The 12,200-nt window shown below is 52.5% G+C and overlaps 1 protein-coding gene across 3 annotated transcripts in view; it reads right to left on the bottom strand.

Annotated features, from left to right (window-relative positions):
- Positions 1–1,472: 1,472 nt before the first annotated feature.
- Positions 1,473–12,200, bottom strand: part of LOC114533086 — an 89,972-nt gene continuing 79,244 nt past the window's right edge. For 2 of the 3 annotated variants that reach the window (XM_028554671.1, XM_028554677.1), the window contains 5 exons: positions 4,247–12,130; positions 4,111–4,152; positions 3,301–3,615; positions 2,173–2,296; positions 1,473–1,832 (listed from right to left, as the gene is read on the bottom strand). In XM_028554671.1, the coding sequence (XP_028410472.1) occupies positions 1,826–1,832; positions 2,173–2,296; positions 3,301–3,615; positions 4,111–4,152; positions 4,247–12,130 (8,372 nt within the window). In that variant the 3' untranslated portion in view covers positions 1,473–1,825. The remainder of the gene's footprint in view (positions 1,833–2,172; positions 2,297–3,300; positions 3,616–4,110; positions 4,153–4,246; positions 12,131–12,200) is intronic. The other variant, XM_028554681.1, reaches the window with a different exon arrangement.

Genomic DNA, 12,200 nt, shown 5'->3' with positions numbered 1-12,200 from the left:
CCCTTTTCTTTCCAGCAATAGTAAAAAAAAGGGGAAAAAAATTTCGTCACGATTCGAACCGCGTTTTACAACTTAGGAGAACGTTGCGCTCACCACTAGACAAGAAGTTCTTGTGTCAAACGCCTATGGTTATTTCTTCATCTTTACCTATTCCTCAGAGGTCATAATGAAAAATTCTTGCATGAAGTCGAAGGACTGAGCAATCACAACTACGCCAACAGATCATTTGGAAAGGCTAATTCATTTTTCTGAATGCATTCTCGTCTTTCGAACACCCAACCGTTTCGTATCCCTTCCGAAAATTCAACTTAACGTTCTAACGGATCCTAAGGCTCACATCAGTACGATAGCACACCAGCTCTTACACTATATTTTGCCCGCTGCCGATCGGTAGGGATGGAGACGGTATCCGAGCGAAACGATCGGGCTAGGGGTGAAACGGTGTTTCTTTTGAGTTTGCTGTTTTCGGCGCAGATAATAACTCTACGAACCATGCTATTTTAACGGTACCTCCTCCATCCCGTGATCAACTGTCACACGTGAGTCACTGAAGTGAAACCGTGGAATAAACGATACGAACATCAAAGTACACACACACGCAAAAAGAAGAAAAATACCTGTAAATGTGGCGATCATTAATGAATTTACCTTTACCCCAAACACCAATTCAACGACCAAAACGGGTGTGAAAAGAACTGTGCTTAATCCTGCAAAACAAACTAACAAAAAAACCCCAGCGAGATTAATAAGACGCTTCTCCCGTAGAGTTCACAACATCGCGTGAAGTCGTTAGGGAAAAGGGAGGGATGGGTCACGCAAGCAACTAACAACTCGATCAGGCAAACTGGGCTCATATTTATACTCACCGGAGGGGGCAAGTAACCGACCGGACCAGCGTCCTAAGACCCGAGACACTACGATACGAAGACCCGTATAACATTAACTTCCTTTATTATTTAATAATAAATACATTTAATATCTCCGAAATAAGTATGATAAGTATGCTGCCGTTGAAAAAATGAAGCACCGTTTTTAGTACAAAAAATGTCACCGTAATCATACCAACTTTCGATACAATAAATTGGGGTCGGGTCTTCCGCACGATCAGCAGATAAGAGATAAACGCAGTAGTTTTGCAAGTGGTCAAGCGATCGTTTTAGTCCTATCAACGTACGTATTTTTCCATCGAAATTATTACTTTATTATAAACTATCTGAGAAAAGAAAAGGTAGAATTGTTGCTATATACTCTGGCGATTTTCAAATGCTACTGTATTTTCATTTGCAATGAAAATTTTTAATCCACGAGCGACCCAACTTCGAACTATATAGACCAGGAGCTCTTGTGTTCAACGGCTTTGCTACCTATTTTACTTTATCCTTTTCTCGGAGGTCATTCGGATACAAATAATCGATTCAGGACTATGCTTCAGATTCGGGAAATAATAAACAAAACAATCCACCATTAATTTTGAATACATATATTTAATAATTAAGCAAGCAAGCAAATATATTTAAGATTAAAATAAGTTAATATTGACAAGTTAACCATATACAAAGCTAGTTTACCATACAAAGTTTACCTCATAGCGATGCCAACAATTAAATTCTTTGAAAGAACTCAAAGACATACTTTTTCGTCCGTACGAAGATGTTAATCAATTACCTTTAACTTTAATATGCGTTAACATTTACGATACGAAACACAATTACAATGTTAATGAAAGCGTTTAAAGCATGCAAAGCGTAAATTACGTTTAAATTATTTAATTAGAATAAGATGAAAAATACATTCAAAGCGTGGTTCCAGTGTTGCAGTAATTTTGCTAAGTCCTAGAAACGGAAAATCATTCATTAGCGAACGGAAGATGATTATGAAGCTATATATACATACTATTTTTACAATAGTCAACTATAAGAAGCCTACAGCCTAGTTTTCACTTTTCCCCAGAGCATACCATAAGCGTGAGAGATCAAACATTCAGACTTTTTGTTTAACTTCTTGGCGGTTTCATATTTTTTATTTGAAAAATATTGATTGTTCCTTGGTTTTAAAATATCAAGTCCGTTTGCCCTTTATTGCCTTTTATCCTAAAAGAATTTTTCTTCGATTGGCGTTTGCCGTTTCACGTATTGCGTGAAGCTTAAAACTCCCTAATGTACATTTACTTACATTTGGCAGAGATCGCATGATCTTCGGCACAAAGTTCGCATTGCTCGTGCTGTGAACGGCTCGTGGCAGAATCCTTGAGATGCATAAAGTTGACAGTGTTTGTCTACATCAACGCACCCGCCACCTAAAGAGCAAGAAAGATAAAAAATTTCAAATCGATGTAATTAGTCGGTTAAAAAAGAAGGCGCGGTTTTAAGACACCACTCCCAATAGATTCATCGATTCCCATTGCGCTTTCGTTCTTTTAGGTTATTCAATTACAGAGAAAATAATGGATATCAAAATCAACTATAGTTCTCAAACTATTAATTCACAATCAAACGAATACACGCGATTTGTTTATGAGAGTGAATTGAAATGACACTACACTATGCTATTTTTCTCGCATATTCTGGCGCAATTTTTATTTATTTCGTCGAAAACATAATATGTCCCGGGATTTTGTTTTAGTTTATCGTGTTGTATGTCTTTTCAATAGGATGTTTGACGCTTAATATGCACCAAATCCGGATTTGAGATTGAGAAATTAAAACGACGTTCAAGCCATTAGCCTTGTCCTATACCTGTGTGTTTAGAATCATATATGAGTAGAGTGCTCAATATACCGAAGTAAATAGAGCTAATAAGACGAGAATAAAATACCAAAAACTTGGATAAATAATATATATATATATATATATATATATATATATTATATAATATTATTATATATATATATATACCCATTTGCAAAAACGTTGGCCGCAGATAGATAGATAGATAGATACTCGAAGTCTAATTAGAATTGTATATGATTACATTTGCATGGGATTTCTATAATATTACACAACATATGCAATTCTAATTAGATTTCGAGTATCTATCTATATATCTATCTGCAGCCAACGTTTTTGCAAATGGGTGTATATATATATATATATATATATATATATATATATATATATATATATATATATATATATATATTTGGTGTGATCCGGCAAGCTATTAGATTATGCCGGGTAGAGGAAGATTGTTCGCTTGGCTTAGGGGTTAATTTGTTGTACAAAATTTCTAAAAGCATAAGCTTCAAGCAGGAGGTCATTTCAAAGCTTCACTGTACATTGCTTTTAGGTTAAAAGCACTTACCATTGTTGTTTTGTGGTGAAACTACGTTTGAATCGTATTGTCCTGACCACGCGTTGTAATCAACATTCTGAGCTCTTCCACCGTTATAGTACACGTCCTTGTATTTATATTCAGGATAGACATCAGTCAGCGTTCCCATTGTCTTCGATGCGGCTAAAGTTGATGGTGTTTTCTTGAACAACGCCTGAGCTCTCGCACGGAATTGTCGCAAAGGTCTCGATGCTTTTTTCACAGCTGGTGCCTCGGGAGCCATAGGAGCTTTGGGCGTTTCAGAGCGCATGTCAGGTGGACAGAATTTACAATAGATGTTAAGACCTATATGAATAATATTTTATGATTTCATTGTGCGATAGAAAATAAACCTTTTGTTGCACAATAAATTTTTACAATCTTATTTTCAATTTACCTACAACCAAAACATACAACACCACGACTCATTGTACCATACCACACAATCAGTGGCGTAACTAGAACGATAATTCGGGGGGGATTTCTTTTGTAATCGCAATAGCTTACAATAGAAATCCGTCTGGCAGAACTGAATATATGAATGTTCACCCCCCCAATTATCGCTGTAGTTACGCCCCTTCACTCAATATTCTAACCATACTACCATCTCACCCCATAGCGTATAAAAGTATACCAGATGTGCATCATACTATACAACAATTAATATTCTGTCCAAAAACGTACAATATTATTACATCACATCACACAGAATCACACTATACCTAAAAATTCATACCATGCGTCACTCTCTACCATGTCAGAACATAAAAATCACTCAAAAATAAAAGAGTTTTCTCTTACCTCTCTTGCATGGAGAACATAGCTGTGTTACAGGAACAGAGCCTAGGAATAAAAATACATTTGGAGTTATTTTGATGCGATGATAACAATATCAATTATAAGTTTAAATCAGTTCTAAAATATCCCTAAGTCATACCTTGAATCAATGAAGTTATTGCGGGAGCCACAGTTATCAACCCCTTTCTCAGGTTGCCTGGACTGCTGATATCTGCTGTAAACATGTGCTTCGCAATGGGTTTTGATACCAGTGGTTTTACATCCGAATTTCTAGCTGGGAATAGGTCAATCACGAATGATTCAACTCCCTCACTCTTTAAGTCAAGTGATACCTGCTTAATCCTGGGAGCGCTGTTGCCTGCAGTCACTGTGATCAAATATTTTGACGATTTTGGCCGAGCAGATGCGCCAAATAAGATTTCATGTGCCAAGACTAAGCCGTGGTAGAGAGATTGTGGATTACGTCCACTGCTGGGTGGATACCTGATCATGTTAATCAAGCGAGTAAGATGTTCAAACGTTTTAAAGTATGTCATGTCAAATATCAAATGGGCATCCTTGTCATCAAACACTATCAAAGCAACCCTATTGCCAGATCCTGGTACAACAAACTTCCTTGACACCAACTTCACAAATTGGAGCAAGATTTTAAACTTCGAGTCCCCAACAAGAGAAGATCCATCAATAATAAAGCCAATATCAGCTCCACCAATTCGTCTTGGCCCATTAGGTCCACCTGGACCACCTGGACCACCGGGACCACCAGGACCACCTGCACCACCAGGTCCACCAGGTTCACCGGGCCCTCCAGGTGGTGTAGGTCCTTTAGGCCCACCAGGACCACCTGGGCCTCCTGGCCCACCTGGTCCACCAGGTCCACCGGGTGATAAGGGTCCTTCGGGTCCACCTGGCCCACCAGGACCACCAGGTCCACCTGGGCCTCCAGGTCCACCAGGACCTTTTGGTCCACCAGGTGAACCAGGTCCACCAGGTGGAGTAGGACCTCCTGGACCACCAGGACCACCTGGACCCCCAGGCCCACCAGGACCTCCTGGACCACCAGGTCCAAGAGTACCCCCAGGCTCACCAGGCCCACATGATGGACCCCTTGGACCTCCAGGTCCACCTGGTCCACCAGGGCCGCATTTGCCTCCAGGACCTCCAGGTCCACCTGGACCACCAGGGCCACCAGGACCCATTATTCCACCAGGTGTACCTGGGCCTCCAGGGCCACCAGGTCCTCCTGGACCATTAGGACCACCAGGGGTTCCAGGTTTTGGTGTCTCAGGTGACTTAGGTCCCCCAGGTCCACCAGGTCCTCCAGGTCCACCAGGACCTCCAGGACCTCCAGGTGTACCTGGTTGGCCAGGTACACTGGGTATACTAGGTACACTAGGCTTTTGAGGAATCGTAGGTCCACCAGGCCCTCCTGGTCCACCAGGCCCACCGGGACCTCCAGGACCCCCAGGTCCTCCAGGTCCCCCAGGTCCTTTTGGTCCACCTGGACCTCCAGGGCCTTTAGGCCCACCTGGTCCATTAGGCCCACCAGGTCCATTAGGTTTTCCTGGTTGTCCAGGAACATTTGGCACACTTGGGCCACCTGGCCCACCAGGGCCACCTGGCCCACCTGGCCCACCAGGTCCACCTGGCCCACCTGGACCAACTGGTCCTCCAGGTCCATTAGGTCCACCAGGTTCACCTGATTCACCAGGAGGTGTTTTCCCACCTGGTCCTCCAGGACCACCTGGACCTCCAGGTCCACCAGGACCCCCAGGACCTCCAGGTGCCAATGGACCACCAGGACCATTTGGCCCTCCTGGTCCATTGGGGCCACCAGGCCCATTTGGCTTTCCAGGTTGTCCAGGGATATTGGGTACACTAGGTCCTCCTGGTCCACCAGGACCACCAGGCCCTCCTGGGCCTCCTAAACCACCAGGTCCTCCAGGTCCACCTGGACCACCATTACCACCAGGTTTTCCAGGCTTACCTGGTCCTACAGGGCCTCCAGGTCCACCTGGTCCATTTGGACCTCCTGGTCCACCTGGACCTCCAGGACCTTTTGGACCACCTGGACCATATGGTGAACCAGGTCCACCTGGCCCTTTTGGCCCACCTGGTCCACTTGGCCCACCAGGTCCACCTGGACCATTAGGTCCACCTGGTCCACCAGGTCCTTCAGGGCCACCAGGCCCTTTTGGTCCACCTGGACCTTGTGGTCCACCAGGATCACCAGGACCATGTGTTGTTGGAGGTCCACCAGGCCCACCTGGACCGCCTGGACCACCAGGACCTCCAGGTCCACCTGGCCCACCTGGGCCTTTTGGTCCCCCAGGCTTTCCGGGCCCACCAGGAGGTGTTTTTCCACCAGGTCCACCAGGTCCACCTGGGCCTCCAGAGCCACCTGGACCACCAGGTCCACCAGGTGATAATGGCCCACCAGGTCCATTTGGTCCTCCTGGTCCATTAGGTCCACCTGGCCCATTAGGTCCACCTGGTCCATTAGGCTTTCCTGGTTGCCCAGGAATATTAGGCACACTTGGTCCACCTGGCCCACCTGGCCCTTCTGGCCCACCAGGACCTCCTTCACCACCTGGCCCACCAGGGCCTTTTGGTCCACCAGGCCCACCTGGGCCTCCAGGTTGACCAGGACCACCAGGTTTTGTTGGCCCATTTGGCCCACCAGGACCATTTGGCCCACCTGGTCCATTCGGTCCACCAGGTCCTTTAGGCCCCCCAGGACCATTTGGACCACCAGGTCCACCTGGTCCATTTGGTCCACCTGGCCCTCCAGAACCACCTGGGCCACCAGGACCGCCTGGTCCTCCAGGACCACCTGGTCCTTCTGGCCCTCCAGGTCCATTTGGTCCACCAGGAGCACCAGGTCCATGAGTTGTAGGAGGTCCACCAGGCCCCCCTGGCCCACCTGGCCCACCAGGTCCCCCTGGCCCTCCAGGACCACCAGGACCTTTAGGTCCACCAGGTTGGTTTGGTCCACCAGGAGGTGTTTTACCACCAGGTCCTCCAGGACCACCAGGGCCTCCAGGACCACCAGGGCCTCCAGGGCCTCCAGGTGTTAGTGGTCCACCAGGTCCACCAGGTCCTCCTGGACCCTTTGGACCACCAGGACCATTTGGACCACCTGGGCCATTGGGTTTTCCAGGTTGCCCAGGAACATTTGGTACAGCTGGTCCCTCTGGTCCACCAGGTCCTTTTGGTCCCCCAGGACCTCCTTCACCACCAGGTCCTCCAGGACCTGTTGGACCACCAGGCCCACCAGGACCACCAGGTTGACCTGGACCACCTGGTTTTGTTGGCCCATTTGGCCCACCAGGACCATTTGGCCCACCTGGTCCATTTGGTCCACCAGGTCCTTTAGGCCCCCCAGGGCCATTTGGACCACCAGGTCCACCTGGTCCATTTGGTCCACCTGGCCCTCCAGGTCCTCCAGGACCCTTTGGCCCACCAGGTCCATTTGGTCCACCAGGTCCACCAGGCCCCTTTGGTCCACCTGGTCCTAAAGGCCCTTGAGGACCACCTGGTCCTTTGGGTCCCCCTGGACCACCTGGTCCTTCAGGACCACCTGGTCCTTTTGGACCTCCTGGACCATTTGGTCCACCAGGATCACCAGGACCATGAGTTGTAGGGGGTCCTCCAGGCCCACCTGGGCCTCCTGGCCCACCTGGCCCTCCAGGTCCCCCTGGACCACCAGGACCTTTGGGCCCACCAGGTTGACTTGGTCCACCAGGTGGTGTTGGTCCACCTGGCCCTCCAGGACCACTAGGTCCTCCAGGACCATTTGGTCCACCTGGGCCACCAGGCATTAATGGTCCACCAGGTCCACCAGGACCTCCAGGACCTTTAGGTCCACCTGGGCCATTAGGGCCGCCAGGACCATTTGGCTTACCAGGTTGTCCAGGGACATTTGGTACAGCTGGCCCTCCTGGTCCACCAGGTCCTTTTGGTCCCCCAGGACCTCCTTCACCACCAGGTCCTCCTGGACCTGTTGGACCACCAGGCCCACCAGGACCACCAGGTTGACCTGGACCACCTTGTTTTGTTGGTCCATTTGGTCCACCTGGTCCATTGGGCCCACCTGGGCCATTGGGCCCACCTGGTCCATTTGGCCCACCAGGACCTCCAGGTCCACCTGGCCCTCCAGGCCCATTTGGCCCACCAGGGCCATTTGGTCCAGCTGGCCCATTTGGTCCACCAGGTCCACCTGGTCCCTTTGGTCCACCTGGTCCACTTGGGCCTTTGGGCCCACCTGGCCCCTTAGGCCCTCCTGGCCCACCAGGCCCTCCAGGACCACCTGGTCCATTTGGCCCACCAGGTCCACCAGGCCCACCAGGATCACCAGGTCCATGGGTTGTAGGTGGTCCTCCAGGCCCACCTGGTCCTCCAGGTCCACCTGGACCTCCAGGTCCTCCTGGACCACCAGGACCCTTAGTTCCACCTGGCTCACCAGGGCCTCCAGGTGGTGTTTTTCCACCTGGACCTCCAGGCCCACCAGGTCCTCCAGGACCGTTAGGTCCACCTGGGCCGCCAGGTGTTAATGGTCCACCCGGTCCACCAGGACCTCCAGGACCTTTAGGTCCACCTGGGCCACTAGGGCCACCAGGGCCATTTGGCTTACCAGGTTGTCCAGGGACGTTTGGTACAGCAGGCCCTTCTGGTCCACCAGGTCCTTTTGGTCCCCCAGGACCTCCTTCACCACCCGGTCCTCCTGGACCTGTTGGACCACCAGGCCCACCAGGACCACCAGGTTGACCTGGACCACCTGGTTTTGTTGGTCCATTTGGTCCACCTGGTCCATTTGGTCCACCTGGGCCATTAGGCCCACCTGGTCCATTTGGCCCACCAGGACCACCAGGTCCACCTGGCCCTCCAGGTCCATTTGGCCCACCAGGACCGTTTGGTCCAGCTGGCCCATTTGGTCCACCAGGTCCACCTGGTCCCTTTGGTCCGCCTGGTCCACTTGGGCCTTTGGGACCACCAGGCCCCTCAGGCCCTCCTGGCCCACCAGGCCCTCCAGGGCCACCTGGTCCATTTGGCCCACCAGGCCCTCCAGGACCACCAGGATCACCAGGTCCATGGGTTGTAGGTGGACCTCCAGGCCCACCTGGTCCTCCAGGTCCACCTGGACCACCAGGTCCTCCTGGACCACCGGGACCTTTGGTTCCACCTGGCTCACCAGGGCCACCAGGTGGAGTCTTTCCACCTGGACCTCCAGGCCCACCAGGTCCTCCAGGTCCATTAGGTCCACCAGGGCCACCAGGTGTTAATGGTCCTCCAGGTCCATTTGGTCCCCCTGGTCCGTTGGGTCCACCTGGCCCATTTGGCCCACCTGGTCCACCAGGTTTTCCAGGTTGTCCAGGAACATTTGGTACTTTAGGCCCATTTGGCCCACCAGGTCCTTGTGGCCCACCAGGACCTCCTTCACCACCAGGCCCACCAGGCCCTGTTGGTCCACCTGGTCCACCCGGACCTCCAGGTTCACCTGGGCCTCCAGGTTTTGTTGGTCCATTTGGTCCTCCAGGTCCATTAGGTCCACCTGGTCCATTTGGCCCCCCTGGTCCATTTGGCCCCTTTGGACCTCCAGGACCACCTGGTCCTCCAGGACCATTTGGACCACCAGGTCCATTTGGACCTGCTGGCCCATTAGGACCACCAGGCCCACCTGGTCCTTTCGGGCCACCTGGCCCCCCAGGCCCATTAGGTCCACCTGGCCCATTTGGCCCTCCAGGCCCACCAGGCCCACCTGGACCACCTGGTCCTTTTGGTCCACCAGGTCCTCCAGGTCCATTAGGAGCACCAGGTCCATGGGTTGTAGGTGGTCCACCTGGCCCACCTGGTCCTCCGGGTCCACCTGGACCCCCAGGGCCTCCTGGACCACCAGGGCCTTTGGGGCCACCTGGTTGACCAGGTCCACCAGGTGGTGTTTTCCCACCTGGACCCCCAGGACCACTGGGACCTCCAGGACCATTAGGTCCACCTGGCCCACCTGGTGTTAATGGTCCACCAGGTCCACCTGGACCTCCGGGTCCTTTAGGTCCACCTGGCCCATTTGGTCCACCTGGTCCACCAGGCTTTCCTGGTTGTCCAGGAATATTCGGGGTTGTTGGTCCTCCAGGTCCACCAGGTCCCTTTGGTCCTCCAGGACCTCCCTCACCACCAGGCCCTCCTGGGCCTGTTGGACCACCTGGTCCACCTGGTCCTCCAGGTTGACCTGGGCCTCCTGGTTTTGTTGGTCCATTTGGGCCTCCAGGACCATTTGGTCCCCCCGGACCATTAGGTCCACCTGGCCCATTGGGCCCACCTGGCCCACTTGGTCCACCAGGACCTCCTGGCCCATTTGGACCACCAGGTTGACCAGGAGAGCCTGGTTGTGTACTTGGTTGTTTGGGCTTTGTTGGTTCTTTGGGTCCTCCAGGACCACCTGGACCACCAGGTCCACCTGGGCCACCTGGACCACCAGGACCCCCTGGACCACCTGGTCCACCTGGGCCACCAGGCCCTTTTATTCCACCAGGACTACCAGGAGTGTGTGGTGTTTTGGGACCACCTGGTCCACCAGGTCCACCTGGACCACCTGGACCACCAGCTCCACCAGGTCCTCCAGGACCCAATGGTCCTCCAGGCTCACCTGGACCACCAGGAGGCGTTTTCCCCCCTGGTCCACCAGGACTGCCAGGACCTCCCGGACCATTTGGTCCTCCGGGGCCACCAGGTGACAATGGTCCTCCTGGGCTACCTGGCCCAGCTGGACCTTTAGGCCCACCTGGTCCATTTGGTCCACCTGGCCCATTTGGCTTCCCTGGCTGTCCAGGCACATTAGGGACTGCTGGTCCACCAGGCCCACCTGGTCCATGCGGACCACCAGGACCTCCTTCTCCTCCTGGTCCTCCAGGACCAAGAGGACCTCCTGGTCCACCAGGACCGCCAGGTTGTCCTGGACCACCAGGTTTAGTTGGTCCATTTGGTCCTCCTGGTCCATTAGGGCCACCAGGACCATTTGGTCCACCAGGGCCTTTTGGCCCACCTGGCCCATGAGGTGATCCAGGCCCACCAGGTCCTCCAGGACTTCCTGGCCCACCAGGTCCACCAGGTCCACTTGGAGTTCCTGGTGGACTTGGTTTTGTTGGGCGTGGTTCAGGTGCTTTAGGTCCTCCTGGTCCTCCGGGCCCACCCGGCCCACCAGGCCCACCAGGTCCACCTGGACCACCAGGGCCACCAGGCTGACCAGGACCTCCAACATTCTCTGGTTTGGTTGGTGGCTGGGGGTTTTTAGTACCAGGTGTCACGGGAGTTCCAGGTGCAGGGGGTCCTCCTGGACCAGCAGGGCCACCGGGACCACCTGGGCCCCCTGGACCTCCAGGCCCACCAGGTTGGCCAGGCCCACCAGGAGGTGTAGAACCTCCAGGCCCACCTGGACCACCAGGTCCACCTGGGCCTCCTGGTCCTCCTGGTCCACCAGGACCTCCAGGTCCATTTAATGAGCCTGGCCCTCCAGGGCCATTTGACCCACCAGGCCCTCCTGGACCACCAGGACCATTAGGGCCACCAGGCTCACCTGGACCAGCTGGTTTGTTTGGCTTCTTTGGATCATCTTTACCACCAGGTCCATTAGGACCACCAGGTCCACCAGGTCCTCCTGGTCCACCAGGTCCAGATGGTCCTCCTGGTTCACCAGTCTTACAAGTTGGGCCATCAGGGCCGCCTGGACCACCAGGTCCACCTGGGCCACAGGGTCCACCTGGGCCACCTGGCCCCCCTGGTCCCCCAGGACCACCAGGTCCACCTGTTCCTCCAGGCATCCCTGGCCCACCTGGACCTTCGGGACCCCCTGGTCCTTTTGGACCACCAGGTTCACCAGGTCCACCAGGAGGTGTAGATCCTCCAGGACCACCTGGACCACCAGGTCCCCCTGGACCACCTGGTCCACCTGGTCCACCAGGGCCTCCAGGATTTCCTGGACCTCCAACTCCGATTGGAGGGTCGATTGGAGCATCAGGAATGAGTCCACCTAGTAAAAAACAATAGATTAGATAAGAAATACATAATAATTTTCTTTCTGGAAAATCTGAAAAGTTGTC

The sequence above is a fragment of the Dendronephthya gigantea genome, unplaced genomic scaffold (genome assembly GCF_004324835.1).
Source record: "Dendronephthya gigantea isolate DGI-Jeju-01 unplaced genomic scaffold, DenGig_1.0 000002F, whole genome shotgun sequence".
NCBI classification, from domain to species: domain Eukaryota; kingdom Metazoa; phylum Cnidaria; class Anthozoa; order Malacalcyonacea; family Nephtheidae; genus Dendronephthya; species Dendronephthya gigantea.
Note: the sequence above shows the minus strand (reverse complement) of the source record. Positions and strands in the feature narration are given on the sequence as shown.